Below are 24,506 nucleotides of genomic sequence, written 5' to 3' on the forward strand. Positions count from 1 at the left end.
ACTACCTCCCTAAACAGGGAGGACTACTCACATAAGATTCAGCACCTAGAAAATTCCCACAAAGAGTTGGAAACATTTAGAAAAATGACTTTAGTTAGGAATTGAATTAATATTTATTGTGTCTTCAATTTCCTTACAGATTCATTGAACTCTCAGGTAATTAAGGATGCATTCAGACCACTTACTAAGAGGGACAGGACAGATTTAGATGCTTAGCATGGCATCCAAGCTTCACAGAACAATGGGAAATTCAGATCACATAATATCTAGAGATGCCATGTCCTGTCTTATTATATTTGGGATAATCAGCTTGTTCCTCTTCACTCACATGTTGATCACAGGCAACTCAAGCACAGCTCCTATGTCAAGACAGTATTACAAGATTACCAGTGAGGCTGAAAAAGTACAGGGCTACTAGAAAGTCAAACATGGAACTGCCTGAAGGTAACACTGCCAAGTCACTCTAGCATGTAGTGATGGACTTGGCCGTTTCCCGCTGTACAAACATGTGATGTATACTCAAGAGTCACAGCCAGATCCTAGATGAAACCTTGAGTCCTGGTGACTCCCAGCTCTCCAATATGCATATTTTAAATGTCTGTGGGTCTTATCTATAGAAATATTTTCACTTGCAGTCAACAGGAAGGTTTGCCAGACCAATACTATACAAGTAATGGAGAGAAGTAGTTACATGCCCAAGTTAGACGTTTTCAACACTATCAGATCAGCTCTCCCCTTCTACATGGTCTTAAGAAGACTTGGGAGTCCTCTAAACTCCACAGCAGGCTGTCAGAATACAAGCCTACACACCATAAAAATCCCCTTACATTTTCCCTTTAACAAGCCTTTTATTGCGTTTTGCTGTTAGGCAACATCCTTGAATATTGTGATAACTCCTACAGCTCACTTGGTTCCACAATGGGCCCAAAGTACAGCCAAACAAAATGCTTACTCATGTGAGCTGTTCCACCAGAACAGGATGGTTCTTGGCAAAACATCAGTAGATAAATGTTCACAGAATCATTCTTCTTTTGTACCAGCAAAATAGCCTTTGAATTTTTTCCACCATGATTGAGGATAGCTGAACAGATCTTACACTCCTGTTCATAATGTTTCTATATTGTTTCACTAAATTCATTGTTCTCACTTAAAAATATGTTCTTCATATTATTTTAACTAGAACAAAGTTTCATAGACCAACTCTAGCATGGGTGCAAACTGTCATTTTAAAAAAAGGCTTACAGTTAACTCCATACTGCAATAAATTAACCACTATTGCTACAAGTAAGAACAATCATCAGGTCTGATCAAAATTTTAGTTGTTGAATTTGGAAATTTTTTTGTCCTTTCTTTCAACAAGCTGTAACAAGAAACAAGTAGCATCCATATGGGATTATACAGTCTCAAAACACAATAAATGCACTATAAAATAGACATCAATCTTCATAATAGTGTGCTATGGAAATACTATCATATTCATTTTATAGACTACCAAACCAGATTAGATTAGTAATTCACATCCAAAACCACATAATAAGGCATTGACAGAACCAGGGCTGAATTCAGAAGGAACATCTGAAGGGCTAAAGTGGTATTCATATGATCAGCTCTTCAATTAGGGCCTAAATGTATATCCCCTTTGTTCTAGTCATGCTCAAAAATTAGCAAAATATATATAGTAAGTGAAAACTACATTATTTTGAAGTGATATGTTTGACACTGCAATTTACTATGTAAATAAAAAATGGCATTTATAGGTAGCAGAAAGAAGAACAAACAATTCATACTGAACCATCAGAATTACAATGTAGAAACTGCTTTGAAAGTCTTGGTAGAAAATAATGTGTTTTGCACTGATCATTCATCTGATTCTAAAACAACATGTCATACATGTCCAACAGGGAGTGAAAGAGACAGAATACATGGCTTGTATTCTACTAACTCTATCAAGAGGCTTGCTTCACAGATTTAATTCCAGAGGGATTTTTTTTCTATGAATTAAAAATAAATACTCCAGACAATTTATGATTATAACAAATCCATAATGAGAGAAGACGACAGAATGTTTGGGTGGGATGGGGGTTGTTTTGTTCTTAAAATATAGTACCTGAGCACATTTACAGTATCAGCTATATCAGAGGAAACTCTGGACTGTCATCTTAGCTGGCATTTATGTAAACTGTTTTCTTGAGAAAATGCCACTCTCCACGCATTTCCCAGAAGCTTGGCCTAATACTCAGAGTTAAAAAACCCCAACAGTTACACAGAAAATTTTGGATTTAAATATAATTATATTAAGCTTTATCCATATTTGTAATTCTGATACAATGACTACTTGTAACTTCAAATTTCAGGACGTGACAGGACTCAAACCTGTACCTTCTACTACTGTCTGAAAAAATCATTACCTGAAGGTATGACTTCCTTCAGCTCTAACATGAGATGCCTATAAAATCCTCTTTTTTTGGGAGAGGAATTACCTGTTAAAAGACTATCCCATGCATTCTAACAAAGGGTTTAGAGATAAGTGCAAGAGCAAATATTGTAATAAATTCAGTAACCTACCATCTGTTTGTGATTTACTGAGAAATATCGTACTGGCCCGTGGATGATCTGATGGGTTGAATTCCATGTTCAAATCTGGAAAGAAAGAACGAACAGCACAAAACCATTTATGATTATCCAATGGCATACAGATATTCTCTCATTCTTTTTAATAAGACCGAGTTTATACACTTAAGCAGTTATTGTAAAATAAAATCCATTTTGAGGCCTACTTTTTTATCCTTCTTCACACAAGTGGCTCTTTTTAGCACGCAAATCATTTGCATCAATACAGCTTTGGGATTACACTTCAGTTCTAAGGGCTGTTTTTGCATTAGAACAGTTAAGCAGCTTGAGAAGTTTGTACATAAGAAGTCAGGAATTATCCATTTGCCATCAGTTTCTTCCCACCATGCCCCAAAGCACAGGAACACAGCTGGTTATATGTAATTATAGAAGAATTAACTTTTATGAAATAAATACACAACCCTCTGTAGATAGACAGGTTTCCAGGATTAGATGTGATTAAATTAAGTAGTTATTGCAGCTGAACGTAAACAAGTTAAATCTAGGCCAGAGTGCTCAAAACAGTCAAGATTACAAAAACTTGGAACTCTCCTGATACTTCACAGATTAATGTATTCCTTGCTGTCACAGCTTCTTTAAAAAACCCCAGCAAACAAACCAGTCCCAAAAAACATTTACCAGCTTAAAGATCTGAATCTATCACAATTTACACAAATATCTATGAATGCTATTTTCTCGTTCAAGGTTAAAACCCATTGAATTTACTTGTTCCCAAATTCCACTCCACTACCAATTTGTCAAAATTCTTATATGCCTGCATCCACTTGAAAGGATGCTACTAAAAATAGCACATCGTTTTTTGCCATATTATTGCTCTCCCAGTGTGGCTCTCTCAAGCTTAGTTCTCTTACATTCTCCTGATCTCTAGATATACGTTCTCTTGCATTTGACACAGGCATTTATGCAAGACTACATTTGAGCACTGATATATTTATCTTCTGTGATTATCCCAGGCTTTCTACATTTCTCTCACTCCCCTTTCATATCTCTGTGAATGCTCAGCAAAACTGGAAATTAAGCCCCATGTCTTATGAAAACATAACAACGTCTTTTTGCCCAGGGGTCAAGTTCTCCTGTCTACAGCTTTCCCTGTTCCTTCACCATTCATCACCACACTCTCTTCCCCTTTTTCCTTTTATTTACTAGGTCTTCCACTTCTCTGCTTTTTTCTCTTGACCACACACCTCTCTACAAATGTACTTTGTATTTTTCCCCTTTACAGTCTTGGTTTCCTTTTCATCTCCCTGCATTCTGCAGCCATGAGATGAACAGCCTGACGTGCTACTGCTACCCGGACATAACTTCTGGAAGAAACGTAATCTTTCTCACAAGGAAGGACCCAGAAACACAGAAGAGCAATTTCTCAGTTGGAAATCGGGCTTATTATTATTATTATTATCATCATCAAAACCACAAAGGAAATCTAGGGATTTCAAGGGAAAATTATTTTGATTCTCCCAGAAACTACTATTTGCAGCCAAGTTTGGAGAAGATTCTAGGAATGTCATCTTACTACTAGGAGTTCTGACTTGAAAGGGCTGTGAATTAGAAAGAATGTTTTCCTGTTACTTTTCCTTCTTCTCTATGTCTAAATAAGATGGAGAAAAAAAAAAAATCCATTGAGATAGACAGTGCTGGTAAAGATTGTTTTCCATTTCAGGACAGTTTTTCCATTAAGTTGAATTCAAGATGCAATTCATTAAGTAAGGAGTAATCAGCATTTTAAAGTGGCAAAATGCATTGCCTTTTATCATTCTCTTCAACTTTTATCAAACAGCACAATACATCACCATTAACAAAAATGCCTTTTCTTTTAAACCACTACAGATAATTTTTCTACGAGCCTTTTAAGGCAGAGCAATGCCGATTCAGTCAACAAAATATGCAATATGAAACTGAACTCAACTTACAAAACACTGCCCCTAAACAGACAAGCATTCCTTTCTTTTGTGCCTAGAAAATTATCTGCACACGGAGTAGTAAGAACTGGTACAGGCGTACAGTCTGCTTACAGGACTGAAAAGAAAGGAAAACCAATTATCTTGCAGTTAAGTTGCAACTATTTAAGATTTCTGTGTTATAAAAGGCTATTATGCAGAAGGTATACCAACAGAGGGCTTTAAAAGTCATTCTGAAAAAAAATATGAACTACCAAAAAGCACTGGCTCTAGGATAAACTGTTATTCTTCTGCCAGGAGGTGAAAGAAGGCCAGCAACATCCAACCTCAACAGCTGCAGAGACCAGACCTGGGATTCTGAACCATCTGGTCAGATGCAGCTACCCACTGCCAGGTAGTGGCCATGGATCCTTCCCACCGCTGAACCCCACAAAGCACCATGTGTCCTCTTCTCTCCACATCCCTTCTCCTACATCATCTTCAGCAAGAGCAGCCATCAAACACATCCATCTGTCTCAAGCTGACAGCACAAAAATCAGAAGGGAAGAACAGGGGTATGGGGAGCAGCAAAGCCTGCCAGGGCAGGTTACCCAGCACAAGGTGACAAGAAGACAAGTGCTGCTGAGAGAGGCTGGCTCCCCACATTCCTCTGAGGAACAGCATAGGACTTGTGGTCATGAAGGCAGAAGATATTGCTGTTTGGCATGTACTTGCAAGCTGACCACTCCCAGGTCCTCCAGGGAAAAGCATAAGGCAAATCAGAGCATTCCACAGGCCACCTGTGGGACCACACCCCTCCAGGCCACCACTCCTGGCATACAGGAGCATTAGAATGGATAGTTTCACAACACACAAGTAAGATTTCAGTCTCCTGTTGATCTTAGATGTCTTAAGTTTACTGTACAACTTGAAAACAAATGTCTTTCTGAATATGGCAACAAATTCTTACAAATCTGTCACTAGAAACCGTGTTACAGAAGAAAGAAATCAAATTATATACAAATATCTGAAGCTAGTAACTCAACACCAAAGGGCATTATCCACCAAAAGATTACCTCCATCCTTAAGAAAATAATATGTTCATACTGCTTTAGTGTTACAAGTAGTTCTTCCTAGTATTTGAAAAGTATCATGAAAACCAGCCATAATATGAACGGTTTACCCATTTTTTAATGGAATAGTCAAAGATAAAGAGAGATTTAAACTCACACAAGCAATACTCTACTATTCAAAAGAGAGCAAAATGAGAGCCAGAATTCCAATTATTGAAATCTGCACAAAAAAATTCTCCATTGCTAGCAGTCTGCTCTGAGTCATGACTGCCTTACAAAGGAAAGATTTAAAGTGGGTACTTTTTACAACAGCTACTCTGCACTCCAAAATCAGCTTTCAAAAAAAGTCAGTCTCATAGACAGTCCAAATCAAAAGTCTTTCACTGTAGATGTTCTTTCCAGTTAAACAGATGTGGAATATTTTCCTACATCTTTTCTCAGTTCAAAGATCGTGTTTTCTTTGTTCTCAATACTAAGGACTGTTAAGTTATGCAAAATATAACTCCCATCCTGTAAACACCTAAACAATGTGAAATCCCTTGAACATTTCAGGGGGTTTTTTATCTTCTCAAGATTAGGAACCAAAGTGTGTCTATAAATACATGTATACATACATATATCTGTATCTATATAGATATTTAAATCAAATCTGATTTTTGGTTAGCCAAAGCAAAGTCAGCCACAGGTACACTTCAGCTAAGAAGTCGTATGTCTAACAGAATTCACACAATTTTGGAGGACTTGGGAGAGATCAGAGTTACAAATGCATGCAAATATACTTAAGAATGCAAATATACTTAAGAATGCATTCTCTTCCTTGCTTAATAGTATCCCAAAATGACAGTTATTACAATGGGCATTCTGTTTTATCATGTCAAAATAAATTCATTCTCTCTCCGAGACAAAAAAAATAAAAATTAGTAGATTTTATATGTAACTTAATCTGGTACACAACTGTGTTGAAGTTTAAGACAACCACCAGAAGACCACAATGAGATTCATCCTGTAGACTGTGAGAAACACAGCTCCTAAAGCCACAGTAGCTGCATTCAAATATGGCCATGAAAAGAAGCAAACTGTAAAATAGTTCAGGTTCAGACTTGGGCTAAAGCCCAGGCAAGATTTTAAATCTCAAAACAACATCTTAAAAAACATTACTGAGACAAAAAATTCTGAATACAGCCTCAGTTTGCACTTTTTAAAATTATAAGAATAAAGTTCAGATGAGCGTAGGAGAGAGGTACATGAATGACTGGAGGACTGCAGAAAATACCTTCAAATGACAGTCTGAGTTCAAACCGTTCAGCTGATGAAAAAAGAAAACTAGGAGGTGTCTGTAGTTCACATGAACCTTCACAGGGGAAGAAGAGTAATACTAAAAGCTCTCTCTAATCTAGCACACAACATAACAAAACCAGTGGAAAATGAAAGCAGAAAGATCTTAATTATGAACTTGGATGAAAAAAAAAAAGGGGGAGGATAAATAGACACTGAAGCTCCACACCCAAGAAGCATGCACTCAGCTCAGTTTGATGTTTTCCTTTTCTAGAAGATTGCTTCAGCAATCTTTGGGCTTCAGTCCAGCATGAGTATTTAGGTTCAGTTTAAGAATAACTCCATGAAAGTTACTGGCTTATGATTCATATGCAGGTCAGATGATCCCAGGAGCCTCTATAGTCTAAGTTCTGTGAAATCTTCAGAAATAGCAATATTTAAATTATTAAGCACAAACCCTCAGCAAATCCCAGTGGCATATCCACAAACTTTCTAAAACTGCACCAAACTCTGCTACAATTCCTCAGAACGAGGTACATTTTCAGCCTTGTGGTCAGAATACATTATGCAAGATAAAAACAGAAAAGAATGAGACTAAATCATTCATGGCAAAATTTTAACAAAAAAAATAAGTTCAACTCATGAGTTTTTTGAGATAGAAACTGGCACCACAAGAGAATAAAGGATGGGTGCTGTAGCAACTAACTTCTGAGTAACGCGCATCAAAGCTTCTCCTGACACAAACAGGAAAAAGCAACACAGTCACTGCTTTTATAAGAGTGCATGTGGGCTGCAGCACAGGGAGAAGGTCTGAAAAATGTGTTTATTCTATCGGAAAAATAAGATGTTATTTCCTTCCTTTTGAACAATGAAAGTCGGGTAAGTTTGCACTGCCAAGGCTCTGATGCTGATTCGATAACAGACTAAAATCTAAACTGAGTAAAACCCTTGTTTTAGACTTAAACAGCTCTGAAATAATCTGGTGAAACTACTGTCCTTCCTTCCTTTCACCCCTGGGACCACAGACTATCACTGCCACTGCACAACCACCACTATCATTAAGGAAAAAGACAGTGTCACATATTAGTTTAATGACCTATTACATGCTTAAAAATTAAATCAATCCATGTTTCTTCATCCCAGAAGATTATTTTCTTTTCTAGTTATTTAAAGGGACTTTAGGTGAGAAAAGAACAGACCCATCCAGGACATGCCAGAGAGGAAACTGCAGCTGACTGGGCACTACACAAACTACTTAACTTCTTTGCCCTCTTTTCTCCACCCACAACCTGACATAACAGAGCACCTGCCTGGTATGGCCTGGTGGGTGCAAAACAACAAAAATACTACACAGGTACTTAGCAAGAAATTAAAAGAATGCAAGCAACAAGCAATGTTTAAGCCCTACACATTTCCAGGAAGAATGTCGAAAGGGAAGAGAAAACAATCACCACAGAGACAGAGGGAAAGGGAAGCACAGGTGACCCGAGGGAAGGGGAAGGTTCTCACAGAGATGTCAAGGGCAGGGCTTTCAGTGTGCCCTGACATGTATAGGAAACAGCACAGCTGTGCCTCCCTCATCACCTCCATGATACCAGCTGGACCTGAGATGTTATTTCTCCAGCTGGCAGAAAAAGTGAAGTTGTTGCTCCAGCTTTCAGTGTATCAGCCCACACAAGTGAGCTGATGTCATGTGTGGGAAGAGAAACCAAACTAGTATTCTCCAGGCACAAACCGGGAGAGAAGTTTTCCCAACACTAAACCTAGAAAAAACTGCTGAAATAAATTTCAGAAGTCTCATTAAACCTTATGCCTTTCTGCTTCTCTTTCACTCTGGTTGGGCTGCTCCCCTCTATTAACTGCCATTAGCCATTTAAATGTACAGTAATGAAAATATTCCCTTAAACATTGTATTATTATAATTTCCTCAGGATATGCTAAGAGTGAAATGGATACCTCAGCTAAGAGGATCTCCCTCATCTGCCTCTTGTCAAATGAGGCAAAACCCCAAACATTAAAGAAAGCAAAGAAACAGGACTGAAGAAAGCAACCTCTCACCATTATTATCCATTTTCTCAGACTTTATTTTAAATCACCACAATTTATGCAAAGGAGTCATGATACAATCTTACATTTGGAAAACCATATGACTAAATCTAGTACTAAAGTTTCCATTTGAGATTTTCATCTCAAATGTTTCAAAAAATGTGGGATGCACCAAGCTCTGGGACTAAAATAATTCACTGGGATGAATAAATAAAGCACTGGGATGCTTTATGTTCAGAACTTTTTATACCTTTCAAGCCAAAATAAGACTGAACTGTATAGGCTGATTTCACTAGGTAATAACAGTAACTGCATCTGCTTTTACACTGAAGTTTCCAAGATTCAAGATCCACTACTGCAAGTTTCAGCTCATGCTATTCAAACCTCACACAATCACAGCACGAAGGTTTATCAGTATCAGACCGTAAGATTCATCTGTACTTTTTACAGTACTTCATGCTGAGTGTAAGCAGCAACTAACCTACCCCAAATGAAAATGCCTCTCAGCTGTGTTACTGCCAGCAGTATTCCTGTAGGAACAAATGTTAATGATGATGTTCCACTACACTTTAACAGCAATTACGAAAAGAAAAGAAAGTGGGAAATTGGAAGGCTTTCAAGAAGCAATTGGCTGGAAGGGTAAACTCCTTCAGGTTTGGCTAGGTTACTGGAAACACTTGGATGTGATCTTTGCTACCCTAGAGCGACGGTATTCTCAGCATACCATTCCAAGCAAATGACAGGCACGACATTTCTCAGCAAGCTCCAATTACACAATGACTCCGTTCCAGGCTCTGCTCTGACCTAGGTCTTCGAGGGAGACGCACAGATAGTTCATCAGTAAAAGGAGCCCTCTGTGGCAAATAATGCTTTCTGTACAGTTATTGCTGACCAGTCAGCCAAGTTACAACATAGAGAGGTTCTCACAGACACAGGTATATTTATTTTCTTTTCTAGAAAGAAAATCACACATAAAACTTTTCACAGAAGAAGGTTGAACAAAGTCTGGATCCAGGATTTTTAGTTTTGTATCATTTTTCAGAATTCGTGTTCCCTTTCACAGCAGTCTCTCCCAATTAGACACATCTTCTAAGTCATCTAACATTACATGATACATAAGTCTTTTTTTAATGTCTCCTTATACTAATTAATATCTTTTCTGTTTTAAATATATCTTTTCCCTCTCAAGTTCATCTCATGGATGCTTTTCGGATATTCCCATACTGCATTTATTAGTTTTTGCTTTAACTGTAACAAAAATTAAGTTTAAAAGTTTTATTGACATAAAGATAGCAGAAGATAAGGAAAAAAAACCCAAATGCAAACACCTATCCATTCCACTCGCCTCATGATAACAAAGAGGACAAGGCAATTTCTCCACATTATGTGAAGAATTCATCAGGGACTTAGACAGCAAGAATTCTGTGCTACTATTAATTCAAGAGCACCCCCACCCTTGAACAGAATTGTTCACTGTAAAAAGTGCCTAATAAAAAATATATGGCTTTGCATATATAGATATATATATACATCATACTCAAATACTGCTTCCCTGGCTTTTGAGTATAACAAAGCATGATTCATTACTGTACCCTAAAACACCTGAAGTGTAAATAAAATACAATAATGGAATGCACAACATGGTCTACTCTAAAAGCCAGTTCTTTACATCAAAGTATCTTGACATGAAAAATGTCACCTTCCCTTCACTTATCTGAATCTAAGGCCAGCAAAGAAAAGCAACATCTCAAAGATGGTATCCTTAAGATTTTCCAGTTTCCTGTTAAAATCAGCAAGAGCAACGACAAGCATGTGCATGAGCGCGTGTCCCTTCCTTCCTGCTAGTGCACTCAAGACATGCTACAGCACAAGGGATGCTGATAAATACTCAGTTGAAAACAGTCCTCCTAGAAAGCCCCCCGCCAATGTTTTAAAGATAATTATTTTTTATGAAGCACACAACAGAAGCTCGCCCAAGAATCACAACTAGACCCAAACCTTGTTTGCATGCAGGATATCAAGGAGGCATGTGCCAGAATACAGACAAACTGACTCCAGAGATGAAGGATAACGTTCCCTGCGATATTACTGGTTTTCATGGGCAAAAATTCATTCTAATCCACCATTTTCATTATTCTGAGAGTATAACCAGACTTTTATAATGAAAAATTACATTGGGACAGCATGTGAAGCCCAACGAATCCATCACTTAAGAGTCCATACTGCTTCTGACTCCTTGACACTGAGTAGGAAGCAGGTTTCAGCCCAGCAGATTCAGGAAGCCAAAGCAAGGCCCAGGAGACACAGGAGCTTCCCTCAGAGGTTTCAGGTCTGCAAACAACCACATGCCTCAGCTCAGCCAGATGAACACACTGTCAGGGAAACAAAGCTGAAGCTGGGTGAAGGTGGTCTAATGCTTTGCACCAAAAGGCAAGTAAGTACATGTGACATGTCAGTTCTGCTACTGGAATACAGAGACGGGGCAAAGCTTGCCATCATTTTTTCAGAAGCACAGTCTGCTCTGAATATTATGAGTAATATAAACAGTAATAAGACATTATTTCCACAAAATCTTATTCAGTAATCATATGTGATATGGTTCCTTTAGGTAATGCAAGATGGAGAGAACTACAGTGCACACTTTAAGAGTATCTTGCTCTGCACTTCGCTATGCATCTCCCATCACTGCTCATTTTCTCACTGCCAACCTTCCTATTTTGTTATTAAACGCCACTTTTTGGCACTTGAGAACACAGAACTCAAGCTTCCCAGTTCCACCCTCTCTCTTAACAACCTTCCTCCATTAAATGACACAGAGCCAGCTAATGCACACTAGGTGTGACTGTATCGGCACGCATCCCTTCAGAAACACGGGCTGGTGTCTCTCCATTCCAAGTGCATTTCTATGTAAGGTGGCAGAATGTCACCACCTAGACTGCTTTGCCACCTGTTCCCAGTGGGTTTTATTAACACCCTAACTACTGCCTCCTTTTGTCAATGTCACTCATGTCTCACGGCACATGTAACAACAAAAAGAACAAAGTCACTGTCCTATTAATCTCAAACTGAAATTTATGCATTTCTCTAATGCCCCAGCAACACTAAGCACCATGACTGCTTTTTCCCTAATGCATTTTTACTTAACACATACAGCCCTTGAAAATGAATCTACTCTGCCCTACTAGAGGCAAAGGTAGACAGAATGGAATATAAACAGTTGTGAAAGACTTAAAAAAAACTATTAACATATTTTTTAAAAAATCTTATTTTTATTCCCATAAATTTATCAAAAAAAATATTATGATTACGACTATGATAATCATTTAACATGATACATGAAAAATCTTTTACAAATATAAACACAGTATTGTTACAGACCTAAACAGATGATACCAGCTGTTCCCATACAAAATTATTTTACTTGTCATTTCAAAACATTTGAACAGTACTATCATGCTGTCCACCAGAAGAGGCAACAACCCACCAATGCCCCAAGTGAGGCTGACTGTGATCTCAGCTACCTTGGACACAAATTTAACTCAAGAGGTTAGCAGCTGGCAGGGAATTATTTGTCACTGAGTCAAATACACAGTACCAGTCAGCAGAAGCATTGGGTTTAACCTACAGCAAAGTGAACCAATTTTACTTGAAGATACAGATCAATACAAAGTCCGCAGCATCATTTCACAGTTGAGCTGACATAAACTTGAATCTTAGATTGAAGCATTATCTGCAGCTTTGCACCAGGGTGTATGCATTCAACCATTCCACAAAACACAGACATTATTGCCACACAAATTGGTAAGAAAAGGAATGACCTTAAGGATGTGTTATGTTCTGCAAATCAGGGCACAGGAGCTCGAGCTGTAGCTCAACTCGTCATCTGGAAAGAAGTAACTTCATAATACCGACTCAAGTTCTAAGGAGCCCTCACACCAGCCCAGCAGAGTAGGACGACCTTACCATTCCTCATTCCCTTACAGAAATTATTTTAATAAAAGCCAGCCAAAATGGCATCTTTCCAGGACCTCTTCTTTTTCCTTTTGCTTCCCTACTGAGCTATGTGACCTAACAAAGTTTTTATCAAACAGCTAATAGGTAATTTGTGGAATACAGACATAAAAAAAAAAAAAATCTATCCTGGTTTCTCAGAAAATTTAGTGCAAGTGTATTATAAAGCACTTATAAGGGCACACCTGTGACTTCAAGGGCAGCAGCTGCTTTTTTAATATGCAAAATATGATTTGCAATCTTTACCTAATATCCTGTGGTGTTCTGTAGAAAAGTACAATGATAGGCTTTCCATTTTTTCCCTGCAATTTGCATTCACATGGCAACCAAACTACCATGCCACCAAGATAGTGTTAAAATCAGTACTACGTGCAGATTGCCACCTAAAACTGAAAAGCAACTGACATTAAATTAAAAACCTCTCTCATCACTGAAACTCTGCATTTGTGTATGTATTCAAAAACCCATAAATACATACAGCTAAAGCACATGTGCATGTATACACACATCTGAGCCACCGAGCACTTCCATTACTGAGTTGTGGTGCCCTCCCTAAGCGCAGGAGGCTCAGTCTACTTGAAGCCTTATGCAGAAAGCATACAAAATAGCTTGCTCAACATATATCCACTTCAGATGCAGCCACGTGATTCTTCCCCAGACTCCAAACACTATAGGCTTCTGAAACCTAAAAACCTGCAACATCCAGATATTTTGTCTGTCCTCAAAAACCCCTCAACTCACACTCAGGTGTCCTATACACCAGGCAACAACAACAACAAAAAAGAAGCAAGAAGTGGGAAAAGGATACATTAAACTTTGAAGAAAACAACTGCAGATCTTTAATTATTCTCAGTCTTTGAGTTCTTCAATTGACATTTGTTCAAGAGTCAGCTCAGACTCATTAAATGCTGATCTGGGAGAAGCACCTTAAAGCAACTGAGTACGTTGCAGAACTGTCACTACAGGAGGTACTATTTCCAGAGTGGTAAAAAGCAGTATATTCATATCTTGTTATTTGGTGTGAATTTGTAATCATATAAAACACTGCCATCCATCTTCATTGTGATTTACCATATTAATCTGAATATATGAATAGCTCTAAAGAGCCACAGAAAAGTCTTAAATTTATTTTTAAAACAAAATCATACTGAAAAGTTTTGTTCTTGTCCCAAACAGGGATTTATTCCCAAAATTACATTGGCTTAATGCCCAGGACAAGTAAGATTCAGTCCCAGTGCAGTAATTAGTTTCACATCCAGTATCTTGCAACTCTCTAGCTCTTAGTATGAGCTCTGGGCAACTGAAAAAGGGATAAAAGCAGCTTCCTATTTTTTTTTTTTTTTTCCCCAGTCATGTGGACACAGCCACTGCATATAATATTTAAGTCTTGAGGCTGACCTGACAAGCCACAAGTAATGCATCCATTCTAAATTCAGGCAGATAAAAACTTACAGTTCAAACCCAGGTTAAGTTATGCATAGTACAGACAAAAAGGTGAAGGGACTACTGGTTATTTCCATTACAGATGAGGAACTGAGGCAAAGGAATAAAGACAATGCATCATTAAAATCCCAGTGCCATTTTGCACTTACTCCACAGCTCTGAAGATCAGACTCTAAGCCTTGATTCAGACAGCCAGAAGAAGAGCACATACTTAGGGGTCACAAGACCATCTTGTTCAATCTTAACATTGTTACTTTCAGATGCCTAATTCAGACCTAGTCATCCAGTTGCCCTACAATTAACAAAGTACAGACTTTTAGAAGTGCACTTGTTTAGCAGCTATTTCCCAATCATATAACAAACATTTGAGATAGAACAGACATGTCATAGTCTTGACTTGCTGACTCTTTTCCAATTACTATACATGGAACCAGTGCTGACAAATTCAGACTAAACCAAGATTCAGTGACCTAAAGTTAAACCAGATTAATCTTTTGGTATGAAATTTCTGGCTTGACTGGTCACTTTGTACTGAAATGAAGATGGACTCCATGCCCTCACGTTCCACACTCTCTTGACAGCCTCCATACACAATACTTCATTTCATCAACAAATCAGTCTCAATTCCTGCATACAATCTCTCCTTCACTGCACTGTCTGATGCATTACTTGGACCAGTCTATTCTTGGTACAGGATAAGGCAGGTGTCCTGTTGAAAAACAGCGTATGGTCATACAAACTAAGAAATCTGTGAAAGGCAGAGTAAATTTCCTCAATTCTGTCTGAAAGTTCCAGAATCAGTTTTTCTTCCCTAATCTTCTAAACTTTTTCTCAAATCCATAAGTACACATTAAGCTTGCTTGAACATCTGGATCCTTTTCTTAGGAAAACCTGCTGTCCTGAGAAGCTCTAGTCTCAGACCAGATTCAAGAGAGGACCAAAAGTGCCAAGTAATATCATCAAACAATTTGGTCTCTGCTGTTCTTCAGGCATGTCAGAGAGGGTCACATTAGGACACTCGTTATCTTTCCCAATATATTTCCTGACAAAGGTACCAGGGAATTAATTCAAAATATACATAAAGCACTACACTAACACACTCATAGTTTGCTACAGTCTGCTTTTAATCATTCACACTGACACTATGTGCTGCTTATTTATTCAACAGTATCTTATTTCCAGATTATGGGAATTGTTCCATGTACCAAGGCTACTGGGAAGATATAGACAAATGTCAGACCATATGTAATATAACATTTCTGGACAAACACTTCATATTATTGCTCAGGAGTGCAATGCTAATTTAACTCAGAGAGTTCAACTCTTTTGAGCTTTTTTTTTTTTTTCCCTTAAATAGCTCAAAATGTTCAAATATTCATTGCCAAATTCAGACCCATGCTCAACCCATTGGTAGACACAGGGAAGGCAACAACAGTGAGCTGCTACCACAGAACAATTAAAATCACCTCGTGTCAGTCCATAATACTGCTTTCAGAGTTTCTATGACAAAAGAGAATCACAAAAACAATATATTAAATCAGAAAGAGAGTGCCTAATGCAGCATGCTAAACAATGATTTCATCAAATCTCCCCCAAGACAATCTATTGAGGAAATCTACTGACAGGGAAGAATAACCACATCATTAGCAATTTGTACTCCTGTCAGGAATGCATTTAGTCACACCATAGATTAAATGTTTAAGCAATTGCTAAACAGACATGAAATTTTCCAATCCTAAGGCCTATGTCTAATCTGCCAGCAAAAAAAAATAAATACAGTGAGTCATTTCACTCAGGACAGCTTCCTCACTTCAAATCTCAGAGGTTTTTTCACTAAAACATGACAGTTACTTGACATCACAGAAGATGTTTTACTGGCAAGTGCTGTACATATAGAAGTAGATATTCAACCAAATTCTTATTGCCCTTTAAAAGTGAAAAAAATACAATTCCATACATTCAAGAATAAAATTAACATGTGGTATCTACCTGAAGATCCTACTGTTCTGAAAAACGTCTTTTTAACAATACCTGATATTTAAAGTACGTGAATACACAGAAAGTTGGGAAGGTTTCTGTAATGGGACTTTATGTCTCAGACTTTCTAAAGTTCTTTAAAGGAATAACAAACATTTGCATGAGAGAGATCTGGTAGATACAACCTACCTGGGCTTCCAAAAGGCTTTAACAACGTCACCTGCTTCTGAACCGAAGGAGATATTGAGTGCTCAGAAAGGCCAAGCACAAATTGCTTAAAAGATGGGAAATGAAGCACAGGATGAAATGGTCACTTTTCAACAACGTTCTATGTTGGTTTTTACACATTCAAAACCATGAAGTGAATTTAATAAGATGGAAAAGTCTGGAGATGATAGGACGTAACATAGCAAACTAACATCAGTTATGAAGAATGTCTTAGTTACCAGTCAACAAAACAGCACATGTAGATAAACACACAAAAAATGGCACACATAGGGAAAAAATTTCTAAATTCATGTTCAAAATCATAAATTTCAAATATCCCCACTCAGGTAGTATGTTGCAGGAACTGGGAACAAACGCAACTAGGACGGACAGATTCAAAACGCATAAAAGGAGGAGGCTCTTCAGCAAAGTCAACACTGTGGAGCCACTTTCCCCATGACACTGAAGTTCCTCCAGTGTCAAAGAGTTCAAAAAGGATTAGACAGGTTCCTGCAAGACAAATTCACTAAGAATTTCAAAGTACATACTAACTGCTCAGAAAGTTCCCAGCAATTTTAGGGCAACTAGGTATTCTGAAGAAATACTGTAATGTTTCTGTTTTATATTCTGGCATCAGCTCCTGCAGGAGACAGGACAGAGGGCTGGGCAGGACCCTGGTATAACCAACAGTGCTCACATTAAAATTCTGTTACCTTGTCATCTGATAATCTAGCAAAATAAACAGCTTAAATTAAACCAAATAGGTCAGTTGTCTTTAAGAGCTACTAATATATCTCAAATTAACTAAACTCAAAGGAAGGAATTTACTAGACCAGCATGTACTTTTTAAGTAAGGAGAAAAGCTGTCATTGCCTAGTAGTTTAATATTAACTCACTTTTCTCCACTGCTGTAGTTTTGTCAGCTTTCCAGCAACAGATTTATTGCAGCATATGGACTTTCATCCTTGGAGAGCACTGACCAGACATACATTTGTCCTTCTGGTAGCTGATGTTCTGGAAAGCAGCAGGAAAGGGAGGTACTGCATGCCTTGTGCATCGACCACAGGAACCAAAACACAGATGAGTCATAAGTGAAACAAGTCCAGAACAAATTTTCAGTAAGGGCCCAATTATTCATCTGCTACAGTCCATGCTACTATTCCAGTTAGCTCTCAGGTCAATGGATTGCTGTGTTGCAGTTTTTCTGACTGGAATAATGCTCATGTCCCATCTAATACTACATACATGTCAATTGACTGCAAATCACCTAACAATCTGGACCAGTCCAGGAAGAACCGGTCATTAACCACCTTCTTCCTATTTGTGTATATCCAGACTGAAGACATATATTAAAAACCACACACCTCTGATTTGTAGATCAATGACGAGAGTTGCTAGTCCTGCAGGAAAAATTTAGAGTACTTTTGGTTAGAGAGGAACAGAGGCTTTCAGTTTGGTGTTTGGTGTTTTGAGCTGTTTTCTTTCACATGCCTCTGAAAATTGATTAAATGCACACATTAAAGGCCTTTGCTATCTGTGAAAGGAATACAAGAGAAATATCAGCTTTCATCTGGGTTGCTTTACTTATTATGGTCCCTACATTTTGCAGTGGGAACCCGTTTCACATGTCTGGGATAGCACGAGAAACGGGAAAACAATATGAAATAAACATAAACTCAGAAATGGGAAGAAAAAGGAGGTAGTATATTGGACAGGTAATACTGTGTAAAGCACAGGGAAAAGAAAAGCTGCAACAGCTAGTCAAAGAAAAATCTCTACAATGTGAAAGTCTACTAAGAAATGGGCAGGGGAGACAAATAAACCCTGGGATAGCAACGCAATGGCTCATGAGTTAGCACCTAACAGCTTCTACTGAACAATTTTGACTGATATTTATTAAACATGTTTTTCAACACATAGCTTATAATGCATTTATACAAAGTGAGATTTTGAAAAAGCGTTGGCTCTAAGGAGGGACTGGATCCTGACTCCAGAGTGCCTACACCAGGCTGCCTACCACACCAGAAGTACATCACTACTCAGTGAGAGCCAGAGAAACTTTTAACATTTCGGTAAACCCAGATCAAAACTGCCACTACTTTTTATACACTCCAAGACATTGGTGAAATTATTTTTTGTCAATATTTTTCAAAATACCACAAATTCAAATTTCTAAAAATTAAGATGTTTGGGATGCAGAGAAATGTTCAATGGAGCATTTTCATTCTGATACACACTTTTTAAAATATATATTTCTCACACATGACCATTGCCAGTTAGAGGGACTAATCACAAATGGAACATAACAAAACACAGAAAAAAACTCCTCTTAAACAACCACGTTCACATGTTCCCACACTGCCTTATATTTCTTCTTAAACGTGTAAAGGTACAATGTTATCTTATAACCTGAAGACCCAGCTGGCCTCTGACCACCTGCAAAAAGACAACAGAGTTGTCTTTCTCTGCCTGCCTTTCATTCACATCCCAGTTGTGCAGAAAAATGACTTGACTGACCAGTTTCACCTACTGCCTCTGTACAGTTTGGATCCAACCTGTAATTCATCCTCACCACACCCCACAAAAATTCCCTGCTACTTTTGCTGTATAATAATGCTGCAATATTTAGCAGCTCACAGCCTCCTTTCATATAAAAAGAGAATTAATTTCACTTTGCTGTTTGTACTTTGTCCTAGCGACATGAAACACACACAGGATTTGATTATATAATCTCCAGATATGTGGGAGGGATTTGCAGGCTGGCCTGGAAACCTGCCACTTCTTATGCATTCAAAAGCTTGACAGCATCTTTTTCCAGAGTACACATCCATGTAGCTGAAATCACAACTGAGTACCTTCACTCTGTATCATCAAAAATATTACCAAAAACCCCAGAAGCCACACAAGATAAAGGAAAAAAAAATAAAAACACAGAGGACATCTATTCAATGCGCTTGGTCCTGTAGTAAATGAGAAGAGCTCCAAAGAAGTTAATGGATTTACACCAATTTAAACTACCCAATAAGTTTAGTGGTTTCAGTCCAAATACCAGCAGATCAGTCACTGTAAAATACAGCCACCAGAATTGACATTGACGTCACTGTTGTTGGCAGCTTTTTCTGAGAATCTGTGGACCGGCTAAACCTTAGCCTTTTCAAAATAAATACCGAGGCACGTAACGCATCAGTAGTTCCAGTGACAGCAGTGCTAGACATGTCTTCCGGTTCCCTTTACCTATCACTCTTCAGTGTGCCTTGGTCCAAAGGCAACTGGAAGACTTCCAGATATCAGTGAACTCAGCCTGGTTTCATTTGCCAGAAACAGGCTAAGATTTTCAAAGATACCCCAGAAAAAAAGTTTTTAAATTCACTTTTGTAATGTTAAGGGAAGTTCCAATTATTCTATTTGAAGACTCGCAGAACTGAAGTATAGAAAAAAGACAAGGTTCAACTCGACATATTTTTACCACACAAGTACTAGCAAGGTGAATCTAGCTGAAAGGTATCAGCCTTTGAAAAATCATTAGCATCATCTTTGTTTTCTCTTTTTCAACCTTTAAAACTTGATGCTGTCTCCAATCTGTCTGACTTCAAAAGCAGAAAATGATTTGTCCTCAATACGATTATATCTGCATACTGAAAACCACTTTATGAATGTTTTTAATTTTGACAATTTTTACCTTACATTTATTCTTGGAGATACGCAGTGTAACTCTTACAACTGGACACCAATTTGCTCCCATATAAATAAGTGGAAAATAACTAATATGTGCCTGAAATCTTTTTAAGATCTTAGTCACTTTTCACCAACACTGACAAGAGATGTCCTAAATTATTTTGATCAACTGAATATGGAAATATATTCTGCAAGTTTACAGTACTTCATTTATTCAAAATAGCGGGATGACTGAAGAAACAGAAACAATTTTTGAGACAGTCATCTCAAAGGTTTGCCATGTGCCTGACGCCTTGGCTTTGGGCACATACATCGCATTCCACAGCACCCGTAGGCCATGAGCTACCAGTATTTCTGGCATTGTCTTTTCTTGACAAAGGGAAGGTTTGTCATTACAGGTAAGGAAAAAGGCCAAAGAGTCTCCTGAGATTCAGGGTGAGCATTCAACTCTGCCACAAACTTATTATGTGAATTTTCACAAATAATTCTCCTGGATTCCTAACCTTGGTATATGGGCTTATTCACATGGATAAAGCTTTTAGAAGAAGTAATTTCTTGCTGTAAGTATCCCACACAGCACCTCAAGGCTCATACAGCACTCTGTAAGAGGCTGTCTGCACTAAAGCAACACAAATTAATTTCAAATCAATAGCCATGTGTAATGATTCAGGGGAAGAGTTTATGAAAATTTTCAGATTTTTAACAAGTTGCTACTAAGCAAGCTGCCGTATCTTGAAGTGCTGTAGCCTATCCTTTCTAAAGAGGACCTCAGCATGTACCCACCAAATTAAGATGACTAAAACATCTGTACTTAAACCGAGTATCTGAAGGACTAATAAGGATGGTTGAAAAAAATGTCTTTTCTTAGCTAAGAGAATAAGTTTGGGGACTGGAAGATACCAAATAAGGCAAGAGGACATTGCTGACAGGCAGTCTTTGGCCAAGTCTGAGATGGAGAAGGGATGAACATGGGTGCTCTTAAAGAATCCTGGGCTTTCATCCTGAGCCAAAACAGTGTTCCAGAAGAGGAAACAGAGGGTATACACTTCTGCCTCATCTCCGTGTGTATTTTATACTATTAAGTAAATAACAATGATGTCCTAAAATAACTTCAGAAGTATAGGGTGACACTTAACACACACCTATACATGCAGTAGATGCCCAAGAAAGCCAATATGGATGGAGATTTGGGATGCTGTCGTGTTTAAGACAAATACCCTGGAAGTTAGCACAGATCTGAGAGTGGAAGGCAGTTGAGATGTAAAGCCCCATTCTGTGACAGGGTAAAAATAAGCCTAAAATCAGAAAATCTTTCAGATGTGCCAAGAAATAAACAATATCATGGCCTCCTGAGACCCAGAAAGCATAGCAGATGTCCCAGCTCTGCTAAGACCCTGAGACAGAGCTTGCTTAAGAGTGTTCAAGTAGACTCGTGTCAGGTCCAAAGATCTTATCAGCCTGATCACCTCTGGAAAACACAGGACACTACAAATCAAAATTCCTGAATATCTGCCATTGGGTGAATCAATCCATCATTGCATGAGTAAGTTTCCACTTTTCTGTTTTTCTGACACTCTGCAAAGAGCTACTCTTAGGTTTAAGTAACTAACTATACAGGCAGTCCATGTTGGTCTACTCTCATTTTTTAAACGTGTGAGATCATAACACAGTATAAAACTGTTCTATATTTCCCTGAAAAATCTAACAGGATTACGCCTTTTAATTCTGATAAGCCATAAACTGTTTATTTTTCACTTTTGTTCTGAGTTTGTCACATTAGTATTAGAAGACTCATGTTTTTACTAACAGAAGGCATCCTTTCTGAGCCACCACTTTGTTCACTTCAGACTCCAAGGTGACCTTAACAAACATTCTAGGCAAAGAGAAGAGAAGCTGGTCTCTCAAAATAGCTTTAAGAGTTCTGCTGAAATGTTTTTTCCCAAGCAAATTTTTCTCATTATTTTTAACTGTCATAAGAAAATCTTTCTCTATGCTCTCCCTCCCACTTCTCATCACTAAAAAAATTTCATATTCATTCTGTAATAAATTAGTATGTCTCCAACTGTCATACAATAACACATACACAATCGAGTGGAAAATTGTTCCCTTCAATCCACCACAGACAGCAACAAGCAACAGAAAAAAAAGGAATGGTTAGAACAGAACAGGAGCTTGCAAAATATCTTTATTTACCTCTCTTTCTTTTACCAAGGTCAATTTTTCTTATTAGATTTCTCCAAGGAAAAAAAAAAATTAACACCACCAACAACATTTTTAAAGCCAACTTCATACCTCCTAGAATGAAAAGAAGCATGTGAATCAGTTTTTGACAGCTACGTATAACCTCTGTAGCTTTAACAAATCACACCAGTTACAGACAGAGGACTCACTACATATTAGTTTTCCTTAAGACTTATGCTTTTCTGTCAAACAAAACTCTCAACATTAAGTTTTAAAAAATTACAAATGAACACATCAGCAAATGAAGTGCAGAAGCCTTAAGACAGCTAATGCTGTCCATTTATGTAAATAATACTTAACAATAATCCAGGCTACACTAGTCTTTACTGTACTCACAGAATCTGACCTTAGTTTTCCAATTTATCACCTCATTTCCAACTTTCTCATTTCAACACGGGCAACTCCAAGCTTCAATTATCTTCTGTTCATAAAGGGAAGAGCTCAACAGTAAAGGCATAAGAAACAATAGACCACTGCACAGAGAATTCCACTATGGTAAGTTATCTCAAGCCTTCATTATTTGTAGGCAGATTAAGGTCTATACAGTTCATTGGTAAAGGCCCTTGATTAAACCTAAATTAAGAGAAGCCTATTGTGCCATTATTATTTCATTTCTTCTCAGGGCAAAAGCAGAGCTTGAAGAAATATCTTTCTATGCAATGCCTTCTTTCATGTTCACTCCAACATCTACAAATATTTACATTCTCAACACTGCTGGTGTGGTTTGGTGTCCACACAGCTTCTACCCTCCATCTAAGGGTCTGCTTTGTTCTCCTGAGGAGATTATTAATCTCTTAAGACATCTGTATATACACATTATTTTGGGAAGTGGAAATATTATCACCTCATTGGAAAAACTAACTCTTCTACTCTTCTGCTCTTGGTAGTGTAGAATTGAACACAGCAACATATTTTGGATAAGTTACCCTTCTCATACAAACAGGACTCCATTATTACTTGGACTACAGTAAGCCAAACAAAAAATTGAAAAAGGATGATTTTATCCAAGTCGTCAAAAGTAATGCCCCAACCAATGTGACAATTTCCCCATCTCCAAGTACAGCTATGTTTGTCTAATTAGCAGCAGCTAGATATCATCAATCACTTGCTACCCTACTGATTCATCCAAACATTTATTTTGCCATTCTCCCACCTTACGCATGTCCCATTCCATCCAAGCATGTGCTTTAGTACATCCTTTCACAATAGTTTCCAACACTGCCAGACTTTGAATGTTTTTTCTGATCACATCTTACTAGCTAATAAAACATTTTGAGAATGTCTCTCTAAACACTGTCTAGACCATGATGGGCTAGAAAATCTTAGCCAGAAGATTATACTTTGCAAGTAGACTTTGCAAGTCCCCATGCATCAAGTTCAGACATAATTTTATAGGGGAAAAGCCTGAGAAAAATAAGCCAGTAAACAGTTACAAGTTGGTAGAAAATATGTTTTCTAAGATGGTCAGAGGGTGCCAAACAACAGCAGATCACTGTATTTGGAACAAAATGAGTGTAGGTTACACTAGCAGCTGCATCTTGGAAGTTTCTCCAGGAATTTCTACTCAGCTGCTGTGGGGAAGCACTCATGGCTCTGCAAAAGGGCTGCTTGCAAGATGGGAGGCTCTAGAACAGGCCCTCACAAATACCTCCAGCAGAGAAGAGTCTTAGAAAAAAAGGTCCATGATCCTACTACAGATTCAAGGTAAGGTGCAAATGAGAATAAAAAGAGAGTAACAGTAAGGAAAAACGTGTAAGCAAAACATAAACCTGCTCCAATCCGGTGCTAGATAGAAGTCTAGTAATGCAGCTGTTCACACAGCTCCAAAGCCAGGAACTGGTCTTTGGTGAGAACAAATTTCATACTTCCATTTCCAAAAGTCTGTGAATATTATCCTACAGTCTCCTCTGACTGCCAAAGGTCTGTTCCACAATAAACTCCTGCACTGCTGTTCCCAGTTAAAGGTAGGGCAGAAATCTATGTAAGATGAATGTGAGGGAAAATAACGGTCAAAGGAAGATATTTAAATTAAAACTTTCTCTTTATAAAA

At 38.0% G+C, this 24,506-nt stretch overlaps 1 protein-coding gene across 5 annotated transcripts in view; it reads right to left on the reverse strand.

Annotated features, from left to right (window-relative positions):
* Positions 1-24,506, reverse strand: part of CCNY (cyclin Y) — a 136,845-nt gene that overhangs the window by 49,032 nt on the left and 63,307 nt on the right. For 4 of the 5 annotated variants that reach the window (XM_074899972.1, XM_074899971.1, XM_074899975.1 and 1 more), the window contains exon 2: positions 2,566-2,640. The exons of the other annotated variant lie outside the window; for it this stretch is intronic. In XM_074899972.1, coding sequence (XP_074756073.1) covers positions 2,566-2,640 — 75 coding nt within the window. The remainder of the gene's footprint in view (positions 1-2,565; positions 2,641-24,506) is intronic. 5 annotated transcript variants of the gene reach the window in all.

Source organism: Athene noctua, chromosome 2 (assembly GCF_965140245.1).
Source record: "Athene noctua chromosome 2, bAthNoc1.hap1.1, whole genome shotgun sequence".
Lineage (NCBI taxonomy): Eukaryota > Metazoa > Chordata > Aves > Strigiformes > Strigidae > Athene > Athene noctua.